Genomic DNA, 27,094 nt, shown 5'->3' with positions numbered 1-27,094 from the left:
GTATGAAGGACATGTGGACAAGGCCAAAGAGGGTGGGTTCGAGGGTGGGAGGTGGGGATGGGTGGAGGGGGCATGGTGTGGTGAAAATGGAGAAAATTGTTCTTGAACAACAATGAAAAGAAAATTAAAACTGAGTGGGTTAGAACTCTAGAGATTTCAGAAAGTAATTCTGTAGAGCTAGTGTGACCATTATCAGGATGACCATACTGAATTTTAGAAAAGGAGTTGAAATGGCTCCTGCAAAGTACTACTATTTTTTTTTAAGATTTTTATTTATTTATTTTTAGACAGAGGGGAAGGGAAAGAGAAAAGGGGCAAGAAATATCAATGTGTGGTTGTGTTTCATGCGCCCCCAACTGGGGACCTGGCCTGCAACCCAGGCATGTGCCCTGGCTGGGAATTGAACCTGTGATGCTTTGGTTCACAGGCCAGTGCTCAGTCCACTGAACCATACTAGCCAGGGTGCAAAGTACTACCCTATAACAAGTTGATGAGTTCACTGTGGAGATATAGAAAGGATCTGAAGTACGCCGTCATCTGCTGACATGGGTTGGACTACATCTTTATACAATTTTCTTTTAAATTGACTTGTTTTTTCTGTTAACTTAATATCCATATAATCTAAGGGGTTGGCCAAAATGTCTGTGTATTTTTTCACAAAAGACACATTTTTTTTCATTTTCACCAATAATTTTATTGATTTGGATATTTTGAGTATAGTATATCAGCTGTCTCCCACTATTGGTTTCTAATGGGTAGAAGCCAGGAGTGCTGCTAAACATCTTCCAATGCATAAGGCAGCCTCACAATTTCAGTGATTTGAGTTTTATCTTTTTTTTTTTTTTAGTGTTGATCTAGCTGAAGATTTGTAAATGTTGCTATTTCAAAGAACCAATGTTTGGTTTCTCTGATTTTTATTTTTATTCTCTATTTCATTTATTTTCTCCCTAATCTTTATAATTTCCCTCTGTCAGCTTGCTTTGGGTTTTGTTTGCTCTTCATTTTCTAGTTTTCCAAAGTAAAAGGGGAAGTTATGGATTTGAAATCTTTCTTTTAATACAGACATTTATACATAAATTTCCTTCTAAGCTCTACCCTCACTGCATTCCGTAAGTTTTGGTATGTTTTGCTTTCATTTTCATTCATCTCAAAGTATTTTCTAATTTTCTTTGTAGTTTCTTCTTTGACCATTGGTTAAGAGTATGTTTTTTCCCACATATTTTTTAACTTTCCAAATTTCTGTATGTTACTGATTTCCAACTTTGTAGGATTTAGTCCTCATATGTGTAATATGACTTGTTTTACAGTCTAGCATATGGTCTTCTGGACATTCCATGTGCCCTTGAGATGAATGTGTGTTCTGCTTTTGTTGACGTATTCTGTGTGTGTGTGTGTGTGTGTGTGTGTGTGTGTGTGTGTGCGCGCGTGTGTGCGCGCGCACATCTTTTGGTTTATAGTGTTGTCCAAGCCTTCTGTTTCTTAATTGGTCTATCTAGCTGATTTACCCATTTTGCAAGTTCTATATTGCACTCTCCATTTATTACTGTTGAATTGTCTGTTTTCTCCTTCATTTTTGTCAGGTTTGCTTCCTGTATTTGGGGTATTAACTTTTTTCTGGTACCAAGTAACTCAATATCCCTTGTATGTTCAGATTTGCTTTCACTTCAACGAAAATTTTCTTTAACTGTATCCTTAAATATTTTTTCCCTTTTCTCTCAGGCTGTTCTCTATCCTAAGAGTGAGGGATGCAGCAAGCCCTCTTCCCCACGTATTTGATCTTTGTTGTAGTCTTCCTCTCCTAGCATTCTGATTATTTTTATTTCCTGCATCTTTTTCTGCGTTTCATGAGACTTTTCAATCTGTAATTTACTCTACTGGCTTAATTTTCTTTTAAATATTTCTTTTAAAGTTTCTATTTTCAATTGCATAAATTAGTTCTGAAGTGGTATAATGCTGTTATTTTTTACCTTTGTTTTCTTTAGTGCCTTCTCTGGTCTTTTTGAGGAATTATGTTAATTTTGTCAACTGCCTTTTAATCTCCCTCCATTGTCTTAGCTTTTTGTGGACCTATATCATTAGGTCCATGGGGTTTTTTGTTTTGTTTTGTTTTTTGTGAGGTAAAAATATAAATGATTTATTGACTAAAATGGGTAAAACTTCTTGCAAAGAAATTCTTTTTCTCTTCCCTTTCTTCCACTTTAATGCCATAAAATATTTACATATTCTCTTTTGTTTTCATATTACTGTCTTTATCTCTGAACAATTCTGTGGAAACCATTTATTTGCCCACAAGCAATGTAGAATTCTCTATGACTGTCTTATTACCTGTTTTCAAGATACTACTTCAATCCTCTTTCTAGCAATTGAACCTAAAGACAAATTGTATATGGCTTGTATTTCTTTTTCCCTCAGAGTTGGGAAAGGCAGGGAGATAGTAGGTGATTTTAGACTCTGGACAGCTACTATAGGTGACGGTTTTATCTGCTATTGTTTTTAAAACTCTTAGACTGATGGCCCCCTTACTAATTGTGGAGATAAGGAAAGTGCCTAGTTCTGTGGAACATTCCCTTAGGATTTTGTTATTGTACTACCTGACGGTCAGCTGGAGGCAGCTTTTGTGGCATTGTGTGAGCAGTGATACGGCTGAGGCCTTACTTTATTTTCTAGCAAATCTTAGTAATACAACTAAGGTATTTAGATTTAAGAGATTATTCTGACTTGTTCCTGACCAGAGGGGAGAATGTGTTCTGGCTAGGGCATAAGGTGCTATTTTTTTTTTATAGGGAACATGTCTCCAGTTAGAACATTTATCTTTTTCCAGGGACACTTATTACCTCAATTCCTTTTCTGAGATACCAGAAGGGTATGTCTTAATTTAATGGACTCTTCTGTATGATCCTTTGTGTAGAAAGAGCTTTGTGACAGCTCCTTAAATTTGGTCCCAGTTGTTTCTCTAGACAGTATTTCTGGAATTCTGTGGTATGAGTTGAATCCTTTCCCTAGATTCTGAATATTCTTTTCACTTTTTGTTTGTCTTTCAGTTATTGAAGAAGAGGTTCATTAAGCCATTATACTGTCATATTTTCTAAAATTCATTCATCTATTTTCTCTGTGTTTATCTTTTATATTGGATTTCTTCTTTTTCTGTAGGCTTCTTCCTCTCAACTAGAGCCATACTTATGTCTTTCCTTATCATAGACAGTGGATGACTTACCTGTCAGGATAGCTTCTTTCGGTCCTTCTACCACTCCATATTTTTCTCTCTCTTTATTATCAAATATTTTGTCAAAAAGATATCTGTTTATTTCCTTTGAGTATAAAGGTAAAAAGATTACTAAATATAAAGAGTTCAGATAATATAGAAAATATAAAGACCTTGGAAATCACCCATAGTTCTCACCGTCTTGAAATAGTCATGATTAACATTTTCATAAATAAGCTTCCAGGTTTGTGTTTTATGATTCATATACCTGCTGCTAATGTTGGATCTATTTCTTCATGTCCATTTTCTAATATAGCTAAATACCCAGTGAAAACATACTGATTTCATATCAGTCTTTACAACCATTCTCATATGTAGAAAGAAACAACAGTAAAAAATGAAATCATATTATGTATATTGTTTTAAAGCTCTACTTAGTATATCATAGACATCTCTTTATGTCAAAAGAAGATTTATATGATCCTTTTTAATGGCTTTATGGGTTTTATTGTATAAATATAGTATTTATCTAATTAGTTCCCTAATGACAGAATTTACATTGTTTTGAACTTTTTATCATAACCTGTGCTTTGATGATAGTCTTATTAGATCTTTATGAATATTTCTGTTTCCTCAAGATACATTTCTAAACATAGAATAAATGAGTTACTAAGTATGCACATAAAAAAGGTTTAATTCAGCCCTGGCCAGGTGGCTCAGTTGGTTGGAGCGTTATACCATATACCAAAAGGTTGAAGGTTCAATCCTGTGTCAGGATACATAGCTAGGTTGCAGGTTCAATTCCCAGTCAGAACACATACAAGAGAGCATCTGATTGATGTTTCTGCTGACATTGATGTCTGTCTGTCTCTCTCTCCCTCTCCCTCTCTCGCCCTCTCCCTCCCTCCCCCTTCCCCCCAAACTATCAATAAAACATATCCTGGAGTGAGAATACTTTTATTTCTGCTTTTTTTAAATTATATTTTATTGGTTATGCTATTACAGTTTTCCCAATACTTGCCCATTTACCTCCATCCACCCAGCATCCCCTACTCCCTCAGGCAATCCCCACACCTTTGTTCATGTCCATTGGTCATGCATATAAGTTCTTTGGCTGCTCCATTTCCTATACTGTACTTTACATCCCCATGGCTATTCTGTAACTACATATTTGTACTTCTTAATCACTTCACCTCTTCACCCATCTCCCCAAACCCATTTCCCATCGGGCAACCATCTAAACATTCTCCATATCCATGAATCTTTGTTCTTATTTGCTTAATTTGTTTTTTAGATTCAATTGTTGACCACCACAAAAAATTATCACAAGAAAGAAAGTCATATGAATTTGTTGGTTTCCCAGCTCGTAAAGATTGTGTCTATACTGTAGTCTTCTAAGTGTGCAAAAGCATTGTGTCTAAAAACACAATGTACACACCTTGATTTTAAAATACTTTAAATTTTAGTGTAGCTTAAATTAGTGTAGCTTAGTTGGTGGGGCGTCATCCCGCAAAGCAAAAGATGGCTGGTTCATTTCCAGTCAGGGCACGTGCCTGGGTTGTGGGTTCTGTCCCCAGTACAACCAGTCAGTGTTTCTCTCTCACGTTGAATGTTCTCTCCCTCTCTTTCTCCCTCCCTTTCACTTTCTCTTGAAAAAAAAATAATAATAATTTATTGTTCAAAAATGCTAACCATCAACAGAGCCTTCAACTGGTCCTAATCTTTTTGTCAGTGCAGGGTCTTGCCTCAGTGTTGATAGCTGCTGACTGGCAAGGTGGTGGTTGCTGAAGGCTGGTGTGACTGGCAGTTTCTTAAAATAAGACAACAGTGAAGTTTGCCACATTGATTGATTCTTCTTTTCATGAGTGATTCCTCTGTAGCATGTGATGCTATTTGATAGCATTTTACCCACAGTAGGACTTCTCTAAGAATTGGAGTCAATCCTTTAAACCCTGCTGCTGCTTTTATCAATGAAGTTTATGTAATATTGTAAATCCTTTGTTATTGCAACAATCTTCACAACATCTTCACCCGGAGCAGATTCCATCTCAAGAAACCTCTTTGCTCATCCATAAGAAGCAATTTTTCATCCACTAAAGGTTTATGAGATTGCAGCAATTCAGTCACATTTTCAGATTCCACTTCCAGTTCTCTTGCTTTTCCCACCATATCTATAGTTACTTCCTCCACTGAATTCTTGAACTCATAAGTCATTCATGAATTTTGGAATCAACTTTTTCCAAACTCCTGTTAATGTTGATATTTTGACCTTTCCATGTATCACAAATGTTCTCAGTGGCATCTAAAATGATAAATCCTTTCCAAAAAGTTCTTAATTTTCTTTGCCCATTCCTTCAAAAGAATCACTGTCTATATATAGCTTTGCAAATGTATATTTTTTAATTTATTGATTTTAGAGAAAGAGAAACATCAATTTGTTGTTCCACTTATGCATTTGTTTGTTGATTCCTGTGTGTGCCCTGACTAGGAATCGAACCTACAAACTTGGTGTATTAGGATGATGGTCTAACCAACTGAGCTACTCAGTCAGAGCATGGAATGTATTCCTTAAATAATTAGACATTATTAAAATCAAAATTACTCCTTAGCCTATGGGCTGCAGAGTGGATGTTGTGTTACCAGTCATGAAAAGAACATTAACCTCATAGTACGTACATGTTACAGCTTTTGGGTGACCCGCTGCATTGTCAATGAGCAGTAATATTTCAAGAACAACCTTTTTTCTGAGTCTAAAAAATATTTAGTAAACCGTGTGGTAAACAGGTGTGCTATTATCCAGGCTTTGTTATTCCATTTATAGAGCACAGGTGGAGTATTAAGCATAATTCTCAAAAGATTTTTGGAGTGGTAAATGAGCATTATCTTCAACTTAAAGTCAGCAACTACATTAGCTCCTAAAAAGAGCCAGAAATGGACTTCTCTCTAGCTGTGAAAAGCTTAGGTGATGTCTTCTTTGAATATAATGTTCTTTTGTCTATCTTGCAAATCTTGTTTAGTGTAGCCACCTTCATTGTCTTAAAGTAGATCTGAATAACTTGCCTCAGCTTCTAAATCAGCACTTGCCGTTTCACCTTGCACTTTTATGTTATCAAGGTGCGTTTTTTTCTTTAATTCTCATGAACTGAACTCGGCTAGTTTCAAACTTTTCTTCTGCAACTTTGCCACCTCTCTCTGCTTTCATAGAATCGAAGAGATAGGGCCTTAATCTGAATTAGCTTTTGGCTTAAAGGAATGTTGTAGCTGATGTGATCTATCCAGAAAAAACTTTCTCTATATTAGCAGTAAGGCTATTCTGCTTTCTTAACATCCATGTGTTCATTGGAGTAGCATTTTTAATTTCCTGCAAGAACTTTTCCTTTGCATTCACAACTTGACTGGTACAAAAAACCTACCTTTCAGCTTGTCTCAGCTTTCAGTGTGTCTTCCTCATTAAGCTAAATCATTTCTAGCTTTGGATTTCAAGTGAGAGGCCTGCAGCTCTTTCACATGAACACCAGAGGCCATTATAGGGTTACTAATTAGCCTAATTTCAATATTGTATCTCAGGGAATGGGGAGGCCCAAGGAGAAAGGAGAGAAATGTGGGAACTGCTAATCAGTGGAGCATTCAGAATATATACACAATTTGTCAAGTTTGCCATCTAATATGGGTGAGGTTCATGGCATCTCAAAACAATTACAGTAGTAACATCAGATCACTGATCACAGATCACCATAACAAAGTTGAATAACAATAAAAAAGTTTAAAATATTGCAAGAATAACCAAAATATGACACACAGACGCAAAGTAAACATGCTACTGGAAAAACAACACTGATGCAGGGCTTGCTCGATGCAGGGGTGCCACAAACCTTAAAACTGTAAAAAAAACCAGTATCAAGTTCAATAAAGCAAAGCACAATAAAACAAGGTATGCCTATAGTACTGTCACATACGCAGTTTCATTTCTTTGATCCATGCTAAGGAAGATTTGCTCAACCTCAAGAGTTTTTTTTCCTCCTGTTTTTCTTTTAATACTTTTTTTTAGGGTAGGGAACAATACACTTAAACCCTTAATTTACATGAAATTTATTTTTGTGTGTATAGGTGTGATTTATTTTCATGTTCAGCTAATTGTCAATAGAGGTTTTTAAATAAAGTGATATTCCTCAATTTATTAGAAAAAGCTAATATTCCTTTGTTAAGTTGGACTCCAATCTTAGTCGGACTTGGTAATTAATGGCCATGGTTCTTTCTAAATTCTCAAAATAACTGAAATAATACACAAATACCTTTCATAATGGAGAGATCTAAAAAGGAAACTATTTCAGACCAAAATGTGAAGACATTTCATTTAGTAATCTTTTTCCTTAATTTTTTATTGTTCAGTTACAATTGTCCCCATTTTTCCCCCATTACTCTCTCCTGCCCTACCCACCCCCTACCTTTCACATTCAATCCTCTCCCCACACCCCATTGTCTTTGTCCTTGGGTCCTTTATACATGTTCATTGACTTGACCCTTCCCCTCCTCTCCGCCATTATCCCCTCCCCTCTGGTCACTGTCAGTTTGTTCTTTATTTCCATGTCTCTGGTTCTATTTTTCTCACTTGTTTGTTTTGTTGATTAGGTTCCACTTACAGGTGAGATCATATGGTATTTGTCTTTCACTGCCTGGCTTATTTCACTTAACATAATACTCTCCAGTTCCATCCATGCTGTCGAAAAGGGTAAGAGCTCCTTTCTTTCTGCTGTGTAGTATTCCATGTGTGGATCAAAAAACTGCAGTTTCCTGATGTGCACTTAGGTTGCTTCCAGTGCTTGGCTATGGTAAATAACGCTGCTATGAACACCGGGGTGCATAGGTTCCTTTGAATTGGCATTTCAGGATTCTTAGGGGATAATCCCAGCAGTGGAATTGCAGGGTCAAAAGGCAGTTTCATTTTTAGTTTTTTGAGGACATTCCATACTGTTCCACAGTGTCTGCTCCAGTCTGCATGCCCACCAACAGTGCACTCGGGTTCCCTTGTCTCCACAACCTCACCAGCACTTGTTTGCTGATTTATTAATGATGACATTCTGATCGGTGTGAAGTGGTATCTCATTGTGGTTTTAATTTGCTCCTCTCTGGTGACTAGTGATGCTGAGCATCCTTTCATATGTCTCTGGGCCCTCTGTATGTCCTCCTTGGAGAAGTGTCTGTTCAGGTTCCTTTTCTAAGGATTGTGTTCCTTGTGTGGAGTTCTGTAAGTGAGTTCATTATACATTTTGGAGATCAAACCCTTGTCTGAGGTATTATTGGCAAATATATTTTCCCAATAATAATACCTTGTCTGAGGTATTATTGGCAAATAATATATTTATATATTATTGGCAAATATATAAGGTTGCTTACCTTTTCATTGTGCTCATGTTTTCTTTACCTATGCAGAAATTTTTTAATTTGATGTGGTCCCATTCATTTATTCTTTCCTTAATGTCCCTGGCTCTAGGGTACATATTGGCAAAAATATTGCTGCATGGAACATCAGAAATTTTCCTGCCTATGTTCTTATCAAGGACTTTTATGGTGTCGTGACTTATATTTAAGTCTTTTATCCATCTTGAGTTTATTTTTGTGTATGGTGTAAGTTTGTGGTCAAGTTTCATTTTTTTTTTACATGTAGCTGTCCAGATCTCCCAACACCATTTGTTAAAGAGGCTATTCTTACTCCATTTTATGCTTCTGCCCCCTTCATTTATTAATCTTGAAGTTAGATCAGAACATCCAAATGGAAATATCTAACATAGATATATCTGACTTCGTGAGTATATCATGAGTGAAATAAAAATTTTAGAGTCATCATGTAAAGATGGTCATAATCTTCATAAATATTAAAGCCAATAGGAAAGATTTGAGAGAATGCAGAGAAGGAAGGGGGAGAGGTTCTTCCACACCATAATTTTCAAACCTGATAGGAAATCTTTTGGGACCCATGCCATCTAGCTCTGCCACTCTTTACAAGATTTTCCTGATCATTTGTTAACCTGGTTTTTCCCATATTTTAATTGAGGACTAGTTTCCTTTTCTCTTTTTCTATCCCAAGCCCTCTCATTATCTGGGAAACTTTACTATCCTGTTAGAGTTTCTGAATTCATTTCTCATTTTAACCATCTGGTCTTATGACCATACTTTGAATTTTGGCATGATTCAGAATCATTCCATCTCCATAATCTCTACTGATTTGTTATCACCTGAGTTACTGGTAGTGTTTTTTAAGCTTTACTCTTGTCACTAGGAATTGAAACTGTTAATATGTTATTTTTTGGGTAGATACTTTGTGATTGTGTCACCCTTTATTGGTTAGTTTTATTATTGCAACTACCACTGCCAATTTGATCTGCACATAGCTAAAAACTTTTCACAAGGAAAAAGTTTGATGATGCCATTGGCTGTATTTCTTATTTTGACTCTGACTGTCTTACCATTGTGTATCTCTGGTCCTAAATATGAGTGGTTATAAATTAATTAAACCCATTCATCTGGGGGAAAACAAACAAAACATCTCCCAACCTGGCCACTGTGGCTCAGTTGGTCAGAGCATTATCCTGTAAACTGGAAGGTTGTGGGTTCCGTACTTGGCCAGGGCACATGCCTAGACTGTGACTTTGGCACCTAGTTGGGGTGCACATGAGAGGCAACCGATCCATATTTCCATGTAAGAAAACTTGGCCTTTTTCTCCTAAAGTTAGATATGTTTTCATATTGACACTTAAAAAGTAAATTTTAATTGAAAAGCTTTTTTTTTCCTGAATATATTTGATGGTGCCTCTGATCAACAAATACGGGAATGAGTCTCACATAGATTTTAGTTAAATTAAAAAGTGCTACAACAAAGCCTGAAACATTTCTTGAGATGATGGCAGTTAACTTTCTTTTCCCAATGTGGAATAAAGCATCAGCAAGTGAGTTTTCTCCCATAACAGTAGAAATTAAAACAGAAGCTGCAAGCCAGCCTGTCTCTCCTTCCAAGATTCTCTACAACAGAAAGCTTAAATCATGGTAGTTGATAATGTCAGTTGACTTGTAGTCACTTAAATCGTCACATGTAAGCCCCACTGCAGAGAACTGAGCAGGCTGATCCATTCCTGGCTAACCCCAGGCCCTGGGGGATAAAATCATTAGAGGAGATGTCTGAGCCTTTCCCATGGACCAAGGAAAGTGAACTGTTGTGGTTTACCAATATCAGAAAATGTTCTATCCCTTGGTGGGTTCTCAGCACAAATGGTCCAACACTATGCAGGCCTGTGCCCCGTGGTTATTGTGAGTCTGTGGGAGTCACATGGCATGATTGCATGATCCTGATACTGGCACTTAGCTCTAACCATAGAGTGTGTATAGTGTTTCATCATACCTACAACATCCAGCACCCACATTTTCATTAGGACTGTTTTTTATTATGTGAAAATGACAAAGTCAACCACCTTCCATTGTTTTTGTATCCCTGATTCAGTAACACAGGAGATGCAGAACCATAAAGCATGAGAAGCTTTTCCCTCCAAATGAGGCTTCATAATCTACATGTATGTCCATTGGTATACATGAATAAATACATTTTTAAAGTAAACCGTTTAGCAGGTGTTAGTGTATGCACAGCACAGTTGTACACCATCACCCCAATCTAATTTTAAAACATTTTAATACCCCCCCAAAATATTTTGTATACATTAGCAGTCACTCCTCATTTCCCCAACATCCCACCCCTGCCCCAGCCTCTGGCTATGGTTACTTAATCTACTTTCTGTCTCTATAGATTTTCTTATCCTGGACATTTCATATAAATGGAATCATACAAAAGACAAGTTTCTTTCACTTAAAGTTTTCAGGGTTCTTCTACATTGTAAAATGTATTCATTCCTTTTTATTACCAAATAACACTTCCATTATATGAAGATACCCTTTTATTTATTTAGCCATCAGTTAATGGACATTTGGATTTCTTCCACATTTTGGCTGTCATTAACAAAGCTGCTGTGAATGTTCATGTACAAGTTTTTGTGTGGACATATGTTTTCTTTTGTGCAGATGCCTAGGATTGAATATATTCTGGGTCATATATAACTCTGTGTTTAACATTTGAGGAACTACTAAATAGTTACCCTTTTGCATTCCCACAGCAATGTATGAGGGTTCCGATTTTTCCACATCCTTGAAAACACTTGTTTTTTAATGTCCTTTTTATCTTCACCATTGTAGAGGACTAACTAAATATATTTTGTTGAAAAGGAATTTATTTTTAGATTATTTTCTATTTTTAAATGTTAACCTTTTTCTAGGCAGGAATTAACAGAGATACTTGACCTATAAGTGGAAACACACACACCAAGGCTCATTTTATCAGATGTAAACGTGTGTTCTTTCCCAGCAGTGGTGTTGCATACCACAACTTGGTGTGTGCTTTGGAAGTGTAAGAGGCTCACAGACTCAGGCTGCAAATGTACCACAAGGTGTTCCAGCTTCTGCTTCAAGAGCACCACTCACTGTTCATGAGCAGCTCGTTCCATTTGTGTAAGACTTCAGTTATCAAAGGGTATAACTTACAAAGATCCAAAATCTTCCTGCATTGATTTCCTGGCTCTGTTCCCAGTTTTACACACTGAAGTCACAGAATATAGGTCTGATCATTCTACCTGTTGGGTCCCCACTTTATTCCGTGAACTGTTTTTATTCTTTCTGGTCTTCACCCTTTGAACCAGTCTCCTCAGGTCATGCTTTCTACTCCCCTTTCCTAAGTTGGCAGCTTTCCTGGGTCTATTAAGTTTGTCATCCTATTTTTAAGCATGTCTTTTTACACTAAGCATGCTGAACTTCAGATGGTGAGAGCAGGTTGACAGCAGATTTTGTCTGTGATTAGAACATTTCCATGGCCTAACACATATTTTACTCCCTCCTGTTGAACTCACCAGAGCCATTAGACCTATGTTGCCACACTCTTCAAGTTTTTGTTTTGTTTATTCTCACTTCTTAAACTAGTAATACAATCATATGGCACAAAATTTAAAATGTGTAAAAGTATTTGATGGAGTTTCCTTCCCACTTCTGTCTCCAAGGCACCAGCTTTCCAGATTCACTCAGTGTTACTTGTTCTTGCACATCATTACAGAGATTTTTAAACAGCTTATGGTAGTATAATTATATAACATAAAAGTAATCTGTTTCAAGTGTACAGTTCAATTGTTCTTAGTAAATTTACAGACTTGTGCAGCTATTACCACAATTCAGTTTTAGAAGACTTCTATCACCCCCCAAAAAGGTGTGCAATCAATCCACATTACAGCCCCAGACAATTCTAACCTGCCTCTGCCTTTTCTGGACATTTCATATAAATACAATTATATAATATGTCGTCTTATTCCATCTGGCTTTTTTTGCTTAGCATGTTTTCACGGTTCATTCATGATGTGGTATATATCAGTAGGTCCTTTTTTTTAAGATGTCATTTTTAGAGAGGGGGGCAAGGAGGGAGAAAGAGAAAAAGAGAAACATCAACGTGTGAGAGAAGCATTGATCAGTTGCCTCTTGAACATGCTGTGACCAAGGACCAAATCTACAACCCAGGCATATGCCCTGATGCGGAATCAAACCAGCAACCTTTCATTTGGCAGGACAGCGCCCAGCCAGCTGAGCCACATTGGTCAGGGCAGTAGTTCCTTTCCATTAGTGATCAGTATTCCTTTATATGGATGTGCCACATTTTACTTACCCAGCTTCCAGTTATTAGAAAATTGGGTTTTTAAAATTTTTGGATAGTAATATGCTATGAACATTTATGTAAACATTTTTGTGTGAACATGTTCTTATTTGGGTATATACCTACTACAAGTGGAATTGCTGGGTAATATGTTAAGTTTAAGTTTAATTTTTAAGAAAATGCCGAAGTGTTTTCCAAAGTGACTACCATTTTTACATTCCCACCAACAATGTATGAAGCTTCCAGTTTCTCTGCTTTCTCGTCTACACCTAGTATTGTCTTTTTTATTACAGCTATCCTAGTAGGTGTGAAGTGACCTCATTGTGATTTCAATTTGCATTTTCCTAATGACTGATAATGTTGAACATCTTTTCATATGTTTATTGGCCATTCATATCTCTTAAGTGAAATGTGTATTCGATGCTTTACCTACCTTTAAATTATATATATGGAATATCTCACTATTTATTTAGATCTTTAATTTCTTTCATCAGTGATTTATAGTTTTCAGAGTGCAAAGCTTACACTTCTGTTAAATTTATTCTTAAGTATTTTATTCTTTTTGATGTCATTATGACTGAAATTTTTCTATAATTTTATTTCAGATTGCTCATTGCTAGAATATAGAAACACAGATTGATTTTTTTATCTTAATTGATCTTACATTCTGCAATCTGGCTAAACTTATTTTAGCTCTAGTGCCTTTTATGGATTCCTTCATATTTTCTACAGATAGGATCATGCCATCTGCAAATAAAAAACAGCATTACCTCTCCCTTTTCAATCTGGGTTTTCCTTCACAGGTAATTAATTTACACATTATAAAGCAAATGCCTGCATTCGTTTTATACCCTTTCTCACAAAAATGGCAGCATACTTTGCTTTTTTGTACTTATAACCTATCTGAAAAATCCATCTATTTCAGTATCTAAACTGCTTTTTTTCTTTTTCTTTTATAGCTGCAAAGAAGGTGTAGAATATTGCTGGTCAGTCACATCTTCCTCACCACACTTTCTGTGCTTGTACATTTTGGGTTTTTTTTTAACAGTAATAATCTCATTGTTTTATATTAGCTTTTTACTCTTTATGATCTAGATCATTTGTTCTAACACTTCCGTATTTTCAGAAATGTAGGTGTTCCCTTTCTAGATGGGGAAGACTAGCATAAAGAGGTTATGGCTTATTCAAGCAGAGACAGCTAGTAAAAAGAAGGTGTGAGTCTGGTTTAGGTCTTGGACTCCAGACCCAGAGTTTTTTGTACTGCATCCAAGTCTCTGCCATTCCTCCTGCCTAAGGATGGCACTTCACAATTGTCTCTTGTTTGATTGGACCTGTTCGTTCCTGTTATTATTTCAGATTGTGGCAGCATGTAGGCCCTTGCAGATGTGCATTGTAGGAAAGTCTTATTTCTACATCTCTAAGACATTGATATATAAAAATGTTAAGAAGGAATAGCCAGAGCAAACTTAGTGACTGGCACACAGTAAGTGCTTACTGAATATTTGTTGTTGAATGCAAGGTGTATCACTCAGTAAAGGCTTCTCACTGTGTTGACAATAATAGTTGGGAGTGTTTCAACCAATTAGGGTTCTACCAATTCATATTATCATTTAACCCAAATGAGTCCATCTTGCCCTCAAAGATGTCATGAGAAGTTTCACCATTTTACTCAAATGAAGTACTCTACTACACGTTCTTTCCAACTGCCAGTTAGTGACCATGTCTGTGAGGGAAGACAAGGCTGACTGGGCAAGGCTTGTGCTGCCCGCCTTACTAAGCCCTACATGAAATGTGCTAATCTTTTCTTTGGCCTGCAGATGCTTCAAATTATCAGGTTAGTGACCCATTCTAAAATCTCTCCAGTCATTAGTGTTAAACCCACCAGCTTACAATGCTTATCTTTTTGAAAATTAAAACACTTCGTGTCCCCAGACATCTAACATAGCTCCTCTCCTCCAGGATTCTGTTGCTAAGGTTCCTAAATCCCTGGAATATAATCTGTTTAGTTCAGGGGAGCAAATACCTTCAGTTTCCTTTCTGACTTGGGTTTCAACATTTGCTTAAGGAGGTAAGCACCTGGCATTTATTCAAAATACAGTGCCCACATCCCTCCCCACAGGACTTCAACTCATTTTTTTGAATCAGGGTTCCTCCCCCAGAGGAGTGCTATGATATGCAAGTCTAAGAAATACTATTTTATACTATATTTGTTCAACTCCATTTTGATAAATTTTTTTGTCACCCGCCCACTAAATTCCACCATCAACTTAAATCCATAAACTTTCTGACCCTTGCTCTGAATGTAACTAAAAAGGCCATTTTTTGGCATATTAGTGCTTTTTGCAGTTCTGAGTCAGGACTTCCCTGGGGCCTTTCAGCTCTTTGGCATTTATCCTTGTGTAGGTATCTGAGTCTCATCTTAGAAAGCACTCTGCAGCTCTCCATCTCCTTAATTATCCCCAGCCTTCTTTCTCGCATCAAAGCATATGCAGGTGTCAAGTTGGAATTTCATTCTGAAAACCAACCAGACTAATTTTTGGCTCACATCTTCTTCAGAACTTTTCATCCTAGGAATATACCATTTTGTGAGTGTGTGTCTTACCTTCAGGAAAGAGCTCAGGCCCTTATTCAATCACATTCTCCTCCCTATCAGAAATTATGTGGCAGCATGTCAACATTGTCACAGCTTCCTGGCAACTTTATCTCAACAATTTGAATCGGGTCATCTGGCTGACTTTGTATATTTTCTTATCATGTGGGTAATTGTGCCATTGACTACATGTAATGGTAACTGTCTCTTGTTTTTTTCTAGGTGACAAACCATATGATTTCTTCTGACTCTATTTCATCTTCTACTGGTAGTTTCTGGAGCTCAAACTCTACCCTTTGCAACAAGCAAAATGTACATATGTTAAATAAGGGAGTGCAAGCAGGTAAATTACTTGAATTTAAACATTTCTTCAAATTACAAGTAGCTATTAAACATAAGATACTCAACCTCATACAAAATGAAGATTAACACTATACTCAGATGCCATTATTCACTAATCAGATTGACAAAAATCTAAGCTTGATAACAAGTATGTGGGCAAGAGTGTAGGGAAATACACTCATACATTCTAGTGGGAGTATAAGTTATAGGCCCAATGCCTGTGACAGGCAATTTGGCAGTTTCTGTCAAAACTACTTTCACACAGCACTTTTACTTTTGGAATTTAGCCTATAGATATACTGTGCATACGTGCAAAATGACAAATATGTACAATTAGCCACAAAGTTAATCTAGGTATTTATTATCACAGAAAATTAAATTCACCTCAATGTCTATCAATAGCCAAATAGTTAAATTATTGCACATCTATATAATGAAATTCTGCATAGAACAATATAGGTCTTTCTCTCCACCAACATGGAAAATCTCCAAGATATATAATTAAGAAAAAGCGAAGTACAGAACAGTGTATAGCATGCTACTACATGTATTTAAAAAATAAGGAAGAGAATTGCTTAACTGCACAAAAAAAATTTCTCTGGAATCATGGGGTTATAAACTGACTGAATAGAGAACAGGAGTAGAAAGGAACCTTTCATTTTATGCCCTTCTACATCTTTTGATTTTATAAAACAAAAATAAACTGCCCTGATTCCCCGCCCACCCCAAGTCTTGTCTTTACATCTGTCAACCTCTTCCTTACCTGGGGGATGCCGGTAGGACTACAAGCATTTACTGCCTTTCTCACTTGGGTTCAGAACTGAAATCCTTTTCCTATTGAGTCTATATTAGTAGTAATTAATTCTCTCTAATATCTAAATGGACTTAGAAATACAAACCCTCTTTCTTTTTCCCCTCCCTTCTCCCTCTTCTCTCTCCTCCTCTTCCCCTCTCTCTCACAACCCCTTCTTCCCACCCCCTCCACCTTCTCTCCCTCACACAGCCCCAACCCACCCAGCAAAGATAACAGACTGGGTTTTTCGAGCCTTAAAAACTTTGAATGTACCTGCCAACTAAGTCTCAAGGCTGCTCCCAGAGACATCTGTGATCTTTCCCCTCAGGTAACTTGGAGATTGTGAATGGTGTCAGAAAACACACTCGAGATGTTGGGGTGATTTTCCCAACGCCAAGTTCTAGCGAGGTTAGAGTGGAAGAGGACAGTGATGTGACTACTTGGTCAGAAGGAAAAATAGAAGAAAAAAGGCTCATTACCAGTTATCTTGGGGACAAAAAGTTAAGGAAGAACAAGCAGAGTTGCTCTGAAGGTCAGTTTCTAATTCCCAGTTTTGCAGAAAAACTACTGAATTTTCAGTCTCTTACAATGCTCGGATTCTTTTTTCTGAATGACTCTATTTTGACCTCATCTCTACCCCCAGCACCACCATGGCAAGGAAAACAAACTTTAAGTATCTAGCACTACAGTTACAGAGTCATACCTGCAATTAAGCAGACTCCTGGGCACCATGATGGCTTCTAACAGCAGGCTCTGCAGAAGCCCTGTTATGCACATGTCAGTGATGGGAAAAAAGAAAAATCTTTTTTTCTTAAAAATATTTCCTATAGGAGTTTCATGGTTTGTTCCTGTGGAAAATGTGAAGTCTGGTCCTAAGAAGGAAAATCTGCTCAAACATCGTGGCCCCGGTATCTCCTGGTTTGCACCAATAACCAACATCAAACCCTGGAGGGAACCACTCCGGGAACAGAACTGGCAGGGTCAGCACACAGACAGCCATGGGTCACTAGCAGGCCCAGGCAGAGGTCCTCTGAAGCCATTTGTGAGAGCAACTCTACAGGTACAATGACATTGCATTAATTTTAGCCCTGTGTTTAAGCGGGGAGAAAGGATGAGACACAAAGAAGTTAAATCTGTGAGTTGGCCTTCAGAAGTACAGTCATGTGACCCTACTTTCTAGCACCTCCATCATTCATATGTTCTCACTCTCTTTGTTAATTAAAGGTTACCTTACTCTAACCTTAAATCATGCCTCACCCTCAGTCTCTGGGGAAAAGGCAGTCGAAAGGAAGATGTTGCAACACTGCTCATGGGGTTTGTAGACACCCGCAGTGCTCTGGAAGCCTCGTGCTTGCATCAGCCTTGTATTCGTTCCTCAGTAACTCCTATTCCTGTTTAACACAGGGTTTAGCAGGTGCCAAGTCTCTTCTCTATAGGTCCCTTGGGAGCTACAGGAAATGCTATTTAATGATGTACAGGGTGGGGCAAAAGTAAGTTTATAGTTGTGAGTACATGTAAGTTTATTCTTGTATTATTTGTTAATTGTATTACTTTTTTCCTATGAACAACTTTAAACCTATTTTTGCTCCACCCTGTATTTGTTTGAAGGGAAATTTAAAATAGCACAATGGGCCAAGTTCTGTCCCATTTGGAAGAGTTGTAATTACCACAGTCTTGGTTCTTGGCTTATTCCAAAGGCATATCTTTGATCCCTCTGACTTCCCTACTGGAGTTCTCCCCTACAGAATTGTTAGATTATTTTTCAACTTGAGATCATTTCTAGAGAATAGAAATAGAAAATATGTTCATTTTCTTTAGAAACAGGCTCTTCAAATCTGTTGGTCAGGTACTGTTTTTTCCAGACCCTTGGAGAGCAGACTGCATCGCTAATGTGTGGACGGGGGCATTTTCTCCTCCTCAGGAATCACTTCAGCTTCACAGGCCTGACTTCATCTCCCGCTCTGGGGAGCGAATAAAACGCCTGAAGTTAATAGTCCAGGAAAGGAAGCTGCAGAACATGTTTCAGAGTGAGCGGGAGGCACTGTTCAACACTGTGAGAGAATGGCAGGGCCACCGGGACCCCATGCGCCCGCTCCCTAAGAGAGGTACACTCTGTTCACTTTCCCGTTACTGGGCAAGGAAGGCAAGATCTGTGCTTGCTGAGACTTACATATCCTTAGGTAGCAGACGCTGCCCAGTTTAGCTGTCAGTACTTGCATGATCCAAATAATCCCAGTTACTCTCGCCCTGTCACTGGATCTTAAAAACAAGCGTGTTCGGTGAGAATGGTGTTTTTATAAAGAAGCTCTGTGTCTGTGAGCAGGTTAGTTCTAAAAGTAGTATAACCTTTTGTTTTGTTTTGTTTTTCATTAAAGATGGGGCAGATTCTAGGCTTGGCTACTTTATGGGGTGGCAATGATAATAATAGAAGTAGTGGTGGTAATAATAATAATAGTTATTAGCCCTTGTGTTTTACCCGGAAATGTTTTACCCAGAATTGTTCACGTTTAATGCTTACACCTCTTGAGTCAGATACTATTAATATCCCCATTTTAGAGGGGAGAAAACTAAGGCAGAGAGAGATTAAGTACCATGCCCAAGATTACACACCTAATCTTGAATTTGAACCCAGGCGGGCTGGCTCCAGAATCTGTGCTCCTTACAGTTATGCTAGGTGTAAGATCAATAAAATAATACATGAAAGCTGTGAAAATATATATAAAATAGTATATGAAAGTATACCTAGTGCTTTCATCACATCACCTATAAATTGGGCAGTATTTAAGTTCACAGTCTAGTCTGTGCCACAGTGTTGTGTCTTCAGGAGACTTAGGCTGCTGTCACAGTCATAGTCTAACCTTGGCTGTGGCCTTGGCCCCTGGTGACCACCTAGCACTCTCAGCTCACAGTAGGGCCACAGAGTCCTAGCAGCTCTCTCACACAGCTCTTGCATACCATACCCTTCCCCGTTAAGTCAATATTCACTGAAAACCCTTTCTTTCTCTTGCTTAGGTTTCCTGGCTGCCCAGAAGGGCAGGCCCATTGGAAAGAAGGAAATGATTCAGAGGTCTAAACGGTAAGGCCCCAAAAATAAGAGTAATTAGAAGAGTACAGGTCAGGCCAGCAAGTGGTCAAGAGCTCTGGCTTGACCCCGAATAAAGGCATTCTGCTCAAGTCAAAACATTATAAGAAAATTAATTGTGAAAGTACTTTCTCACTAAAAAGAAGAAAAATAGGTGGCAGACGTGGAATGAATGACTTGCTGCAATGAATATGGAGGTGCAGGTGCCTCATTAAGATTATAATTTCATCTCCTTTGGATCAATATCCAGAAATGGTACTGCTGGATCATGTGGTGGTCCTGTGTTTATTTTTTTGAGGGGAAAAACTTTTCCATAGTACTTTACCAGTTTACATCCCCACTGGCAGTGCACAAGGGTTCCCTTTTCTCTGAATCCTCTCCAGCATTTGTTCCCTCTCTCTCTTTTTTAATAGCCATTCTGACAGGTTTGAGGTGATATCTCATTATGTTTTTCATGGGCAGTGACTTATAGTTTCATTATTTTTTAAAAGATTTTATTTATTTTACTTTTTAATTTAATCTTTATGGTATTTTTTCCCACTACCATTTAGTCCCCTTATACCCCATCCCTCCAGCAGTCACTACACTGTAGTCCATGCCTGTGAGTCCTTTGTCCTTTTTACTCAATCCCTCCATCCCCTCACCTCACCCCCCACCACCTAGCTGTCATCCTGCTCTCCATCTATGAGTATGTCCCCATTTTCCTTCTTATTTCAGTTTGTTCATTAGATTCCACATATGGGTGAAATCATAAGATATTTGTCTTTTCTCTGACTGGCTCATTTCACTTAGCATAATGTTCTCCAGGTCAATCCATACTGTTGCAAAGTGTAAATTTTTATTTTTTTATGGCCAAGTAGTATTCCACTGTGTAAATTTCCCATAGTTGTTTTATCCACTCATTTACTGATGGACACTTGGGCTACTTCCATGTCTTGGCGATTGTAAATAACGCTGCAGTGAACATAGGGGTGCTTATGCTCTTTCAAATTAGCATTTTGGGTTCCTTCAGATATATTCTCAGAAGTAGGATTGCTGGGTCAAAAGGCAGATCCATTTTTAATTTTTTGAGGTGTCCACATACTGTTTTCCACAGTGACTGCACCAGTCTGCATTCCCACCAACAGTGCAAAAGGGTTCCCAGTGTCCCATAGGTTTTGGATTGTTGTATCCTCATTTTCATTTGCATCAAGGTATTTTGATTTCTTCCTGATCTCATTGTTGATCCAGTCATGGTTTAATAATGTTATTTACCTAACATGTCTTCGTGTGTTTTTCAATATTCTTCTTGTGATTAATTTCTAGTTTCATAGCATTATGGTCAGAGAAGGTGCTTGATATGATTTCAGTCATCTTAAATCTATTGAGTCTTGTGTCCTAACATGTGGACTATCCTAGAAAATGTACCATGTGCCCTTGAAATGTATGTATATTCTGCTGCTTTGGGGTGAAATGCTCTGAAGATGTCAATTAAATGCATTTGATCTACGGTGTCATTTAAGGCCACTGTCTCCTTGTTGATGTTCTGCCTGGAAGATCTATCCATTGAAGTCAATGGAGTGTTAAATCCCCAGCTGTGACTGCATTTCTCTTGATCTCTCCCTTTATGTCCATCAAAATTTGCTTTATATACGTAGGTGCTCCCATGTTGGGTGCATAAATGTTTCCAAGGGTTAAGGCCTCATGTTGGATGTTCCCTTTATCAGTATGTAGTGTCCTTCTTTGTCTCTTACTAGCCTTGGTTTTAAAGTCTGTTTTTTAGGATATAAGTACTGCTGCCCCAGCTTTTTTTTTTCCTTTCCATTTACATGAAATATCTTTTTCCATCCCTTTACTTTTAGTCTGTGTGTATCTTTCAGTCTGAGATGTGTCTTTTGGAGGCAGTATATATATGGGTCTTATTTTCTTATCCATTCAGCTACCCTGTGTCTTTTGGTTGGAGTATTTATACCATTTAGATGTAAGGTACATATATCTAAATGGCTTATCTATCAATATATATCTATCAATATAAGTACATATCTATCAATATAAGATTGTTGATAGGTATTTAGCCCATTTTATTGTTACACTATTTTCCTCCTTTTTCTTTCTTTCTTTTTCTTCTCCTTAAAGCAAGCTCTATAACATTTATTGCATTATTGATTTGGTGTTAACAAAGTCCTTTAGCTTTCTCTTGTCTGGGAAGCCCCTATTTCTCCTTTGGTTTTAAATGATAGCCTTGCTGGGTAAAGTAGCCTTGGTTGTAGGTCATTGCTTTTCATCACCTTGAATATTTCACACCACTCCCTTCTGGCCTGAAATATTTCTCCTGAGAAATCAGATGGCAATCTCATTGGTGCTCCCTTGTAGGTGACTACCTGCTTTTCTCTTGCAGCTTTTAGGATCCTCTCCTTGTCATTGCCTTGTCATTTTATTGATGCGTTGCTGTAGGCCTCTTTGGGTCCAACTTGTTTGAGATTCTCTTAGCTGTATTTATATATCTTTTTATTCACCAGATTGGGAAAGTTTTCAGTCATTATTTCTTCAAACAGGTCCTCGATCCCTTGCTCTCGCTCTTCTCCTTCTAGTGATCAGAGGATGCAGATGTTATTACACTTCTTGTTGTCCAAAATGTTTCTTAAGCTCTCCTCATTTTTTAAAAAAAATTCTTTTTTCTTTTTGCTACTCTGCCTGGGTGTTTTTTGTTTGTTGGTTTGTTTTGTTTTTTTATCTTATCTTCCAAATCACTGATTTGATCCTCTGCTCATCTAACCTACTGTTTATTCCTTCCAGTGTGTTATTTATTTCAGATATTTTATTCTTTATTTCTGACTGGCCCTTTTTTATGGTTTCTATGTCTTTTTTTCATGCTGTTGAGTATCCTTATAATCATTACTCTAAACTCTCTATCTGGTAAACTGTTTGTCTCTATTTCATCTAGTACTTCTTCTGGAAAATTATCTTGTTCTTTCATTTGGGGCCTCTTTCTTTGTCTTCTCTTTATGTTGGCTTCTTTGTATTTCCCACCATAGTTGTTAAACCATCAGTGATATAGCCTCAACCTGTAATCAGCAGCCTGGCTTAAGCTCCACAGGGTGGGGCAGAGTAATTCCTGTGGGCAGAGCTATTGCTTCCCCTCAGGTTGATGCCACTTGGAGAGGAGTGCTCTGCCTGAGAAAGATGGCCTCAGCAGTGTGAGGAATAACTCAGCATAGGCATCCTGGCAGCTGTTCCTTCAGTTCTCTCCCCAGAGCCACCAACCCCAAACTTCCCTTGGCTGTCTCTAGTCCACTCTGCCCTCCCTCTGATAGACCCAGGGTAAGTAGCTGCAAACAAAATTTTGTGTGTGTGGCATTTTAAGGGACTGTCTGCATCTCCAGCAGTCTCTTCCTGGCAGACAGAAACCCTGCTGCTTTTCACAGCTGGATGTTTTCTGGGTTTCTTTCTGGCTCCGTTGCTAGGGGCTTGTGAGCCCAGCTTGGGGTTTAGACCCCACACTTCTCAGGGCAAAGTCCCCTCAGCCACTGAAATACCCCTCTGGAACTTCAGCTGCATGGGAACCCACCCAACCCTCTGGCGCCTCCTCCACACTCCCTACCAGTCTCATTGTGGTGAAGTGGTTTCTTCAGTCTGTCTTTGGTTATAAGGCTTCTCTCCAGCTAGTGTTCAATTTAGGATGATTTCTCTACAGTTTGGCTGTAATTCCAGATTGGTCCTGGGAGTTGGAAGTTAAAGTTGGCTTTCACTTACTACTCCATCATCTTGGATCCTTCTCCATGAACAGTGACTTTTACAAGTGTATACTTACTCCTTTTTGTTCTCTTTCCTGACCTCCACTTTTGCTTTTTCAGTTTGTGATCACCTTCACTATGTCCAAAATGGAATTCCCATTCTCTCCCATACTTGCTTGGGACACCCACTTGCACGGCCAGAAAGCAGGGGAGCAGTCACTTTACCTATCACTGCACATGCTCGCAGCTTGCACATCCTGGAGACCAGGCTTCTTGTTTTCTCTGGAAGCCTCTTCTCACTCCTGGTGTGGGCTGGCCTCCACTCACAGAAGACTGCTGTTCTCCCCACCTCTGCTCTCTGCCTGCTTTGATCTCTTTTCCACAGAGCCTCTTTTTTCAGTGATTTTCAATGATTTTTTTCAGATATAGAAAATGTTGGAAAATACAGAGAAAATTTGAAATAAGAAAATACATATCACTCCCTCTTCCTTTCATTAAACATAACTCACACTACTCCTGTGTCTGGCAGGAGTAGGGGTTCTGCAGAGACTTGCTGTTAACACACACTTTTCCCCAAATTTACTGATCAAACTAATTAATATATACAGGTTTGAATATTTTCCCATAACACTAAAAATTCTTTGAGACATCTTTTTATGCTTTGTAATAATTTTATTTTATTCCATAATCTGTTTAACTATTTTTGTTGGAAATTTAGGTTATTTTCCATTAGAGTGTGTTTACCAAGTGTACGTTTGATCATGTTCCTCCCTACTTAAAATCAGTGACACCAATTCCTAATAGGACAGAGCCCAAGTTTTCACATCACTGTGAGTGAGACCCTCCACCACCTCCCTCACCTCCACCCCATCTGCTTCCCACCTGTTCCCCTACACCCCTCTGTGAAGCTCTTACTTACCATTACTCCCTTCTCCTCCCATCCCCTGTCTGCTCCTATTTTTCAAGACCCACCTCAGACTTAATCTCCTCTCTGGTCTTCGTCAACCTACTTCACTCAGAATAAGTTTTTTCATTTCCTATAATATTGTATAACATTTTGGAGATAGGACTATTATTGAACTATCTCTCCATTATTACCCTTATGTTTAAAAATATAATAGTAATACATGTTCATTATTCATATTAAAGATGTACATTTTTTGCATATAGAGTAAAAAGCAGGTTATTTCCACCCCTTGATCCCACTCCTTTCCCAGAAGTAAATACTGTTAGCAGGATTTTATTGTGTTTTTGTTTGTCTTCCCTTCCAGATCATAAGCACCCCAGGCCAGGATTCTTTGTGTCCAAGTGTCTAACAGGACGCTGGGCACACAACAGGCCCAGGGCCTGACTGTGAGGGACTGAATGCCTTGAGAGCAGTAGAGCTTAGGTGAGAAGACACCATGTGCCCCTGTAGTCAGGTAACCTCGCTGCTTTCTGTCTTTCCACTGGTGCCATTTCTAAGGATTTATGAGCAGCTCCCAGAAGTACAGAAGAAGAGAGAAGAGGAAAAGAGGAGACTGGAACATAAGTCATACCGGTTGCGAGCCCAGCTGTATAAAAAGGTCAGTCAGTCCTAGAGTGGGATTGGTCGGGTTTATCAGAAGGAAAAGAAATTGAGAGAAACACATCTAACCTGTTTGATTGACTGCGTGTGGGGAGTGAACTTAAGCTCATAATGTATCATATACCACCGCTGAAATTTAGAAGATAAAAGCACCTATGATAAGATTTCAAATCTAAAAATAAAAATGCAAGTCTAAAATGAAACCTTCCATGCATACATTTGGAAAGAAGCCAAATTTCATCTTTGGGAGTCAATTTAGATGTATATCATGATAGAAATGTTGGGGTTTTATTGTCTAGTAGAATTGTTTTGGTTTTTTTATTTTTAAATTTTTTTACTTATTTTTTAGAGAGAGGGGAAGGGAGGGAGAAAGAGGGAGAGAAACATCGATGTGTGGCTACCTCTCATGTACCCCCCACCAGGGACCTGGCCTGCAACCCAGGCATGTGCCTGGGAATCAAACCGGCGAGCCTTTGGTTTGCAAGCTGGCACCCAATCCACTGAGCCACACCAGCCAGGGTGAATTGTTGGTTTTTATTCCAGAGTCCCAGGTGGTAGTTTTATACCTCTAGAACTTTTACAATAAACTGGAAAAAGTCCCAGTATAGCTTAAGTGTAGGTGGCTTGGGGAGCCAGAGCCTCGAGGCCACACCATTTCCTGCCCATGGCCCCAGCACAGTCAATAGTGCTGCTGATCCCGGGACCACACAGGCCAGGGGACTTGCTAGCAATTATTCCTTGAGAAACAAAATCAGTTACTATGCCCGGAGGCCCATATCCTTCACTGTCCTGGTTATTTCCCAGCCCCCTCTCTTCACCCCAAGAGGACTCTGAAGGTCATAAACCAAAAGACGAGTTCATACCAGACTGATGTGGGATTGGAAAACTGCCTCTGAAGCACACCCCAAAGCTCAGGCTAGGCCCCCTCAAGTGGACAGGCCCTAGTCACTGTGTCAGCCTCTCTTTGTGCTTCTGTGTTTGTGAACTGGATGGATCAGTCTATCAGGATTATAGAGATCTGTATCTATATAGAAATAATCAATAGATATTGATTATAGATCATCTTTCCTAAATACTTCAGAAACAATTTTTTGTATAATCACCATAGTTTCTGTAGTTGGGGAAGATAGATGAACAAGGTCTGGGCAGAACCAGCTGGCTCAGCAACGGGTCTGCAGTGAGGAGCGTCTGTCTGCCTCTGACCGCAAGTTGCTAACCTCTTCCTGCCTGTGTTTCCTTCCACAGAAAGTGACCAACCGACTCTTGGGAAGGAAAGTTCCCTGGGACTGACATAAAATTATTTTCTTCAGAGCCTTGGAATTTTATTTTATCAACCCGAAGAAGCACATTCCTTAGTTTTTATGAGCCTGGTGTAATAAAACTAACTCCTTATCCATGTGTAATTTAGAAGCAGTGACCTTTCAGTCTGCGGCAGAGTGGTGATTATTAATGGTTGGGAGCAATACTCTCTCTACATAGGCCTTGTCCACGGGGATGTTTGCTATAACCATATTATCTCTTAATTTCAGCCAAGAAATAATCCCTTTTTGTATGTGTTTTTATACTTTTAGAAAATAAATACCTTCTTATTGGCTCATTGTAAAGCAAGTCACAGAGGGTCACTTCTTTCCCTTCTAGAGATGTGCAGGGGACTGTGTAATGTCCCCCCTGAAGCACACTGGAAGCCCCAATCTAAAAGGTCAGGCAAGCCCTGGCCAGGTAGCTCAGCTGGTTAGAGCGTCGCCGTGATACACCAAGGTTGCGGGTTCCATCTCCAGTCAGGGCACACACAAGAGTCAACCAGTGAATGCATCAATAAGGGGAACAACAAATTCTCTCTCTCAAATCAATGTTAAAAGATAAATGAAAGGATCAATCAAGGGAAATGGTCTGTGAGGGTGAAATGTGGCCTTTCTTTAGAACACACAGCTTGGTGCGGCAAGAGCCCTGTCATGGGCTTTGCGGAGAGAGTGTCTAGTTAGGGTTCTCTCTGGGCATACCCAGAGACTCCCAGCAGACACAGGCATATATGTCTGGTGCCTCCCTTTAGTCTCGTCTGAACTGCCCCAGAAGAT

General features: G+C 38.6%; 1 protein-coding gene across 8 annotated transcripts in view; it reads left to right on the top strand.

The window, feature by feature from the left end:
- ALMS1 (ALMS1 centrosome and basal body associated protein) overlaps window positions 1-26,623 on the top strand; it is a 171,750-nt gene extending 145,127 nt beyond the window's left edge. For 7 of the 8 annotated variants that reach the window (XM_045827151.1, XM_045827157.1, XM_045827155.1 and 4 more), the window contains 7 exons: window positions 15,745-15,865; window positions 16,986-17,189; window positions 17,488-17,717; window positions 18,579-18,762; window positions 19,670-19,733; window positions 24,918-25,017; window positions 26,265-26,623. In XM_045827151.1, the coding sequence (XP_045683107.1) occupies window positions 15,745-15,865; window positions 16,986-17,189; window positions 17,488-17,717; window positions 18,579-18,762; window positions 19,670-19,733; window positions 24,918-25,017; window positions 26,265-26,309 (948 nt within the window). In that variant the 3' untranslated portion in view covers window positions 26,310-26,623. The remainder of the gene's footprint in view (window positions 1-15,744; window positions 15,866-16,985; window positions 17,190-17,487; window positions 17,718-18,578; window positions 18,763-19,669; window positions 19,734-24,917; window positions 25,018-26,264) is intronic. The other variant, XM_045827153.1, reaches the window with a different exon arrangement.
- Window positions 26,624-27,094: the final 471 nt, after the last annotated feature.

Source organism: Phyllostomus hastatus, unplaced genomic scaffold, assembly GCF_019186645.2.
Source record: "Phyllostomus hastatus isolate PE091 unplaced genomic scaffold, TTU_PhHast_1.1 phas_scaffold_78, whole genome shotgun sequence".
Classification (NCBI taxonomy): domain Eukaryota; kingdom Metazoa; phylum Chordata; class Mammalia; order Chiroptera; family Phyllostomidae; genus Phyllostomus; species Phyllostomus hastatus.
The sequence above is the reverse complement of the archived record's forward strand: the minus strand, read 5'-3'. Positions and strand labels throughout refer to the sequence as shown.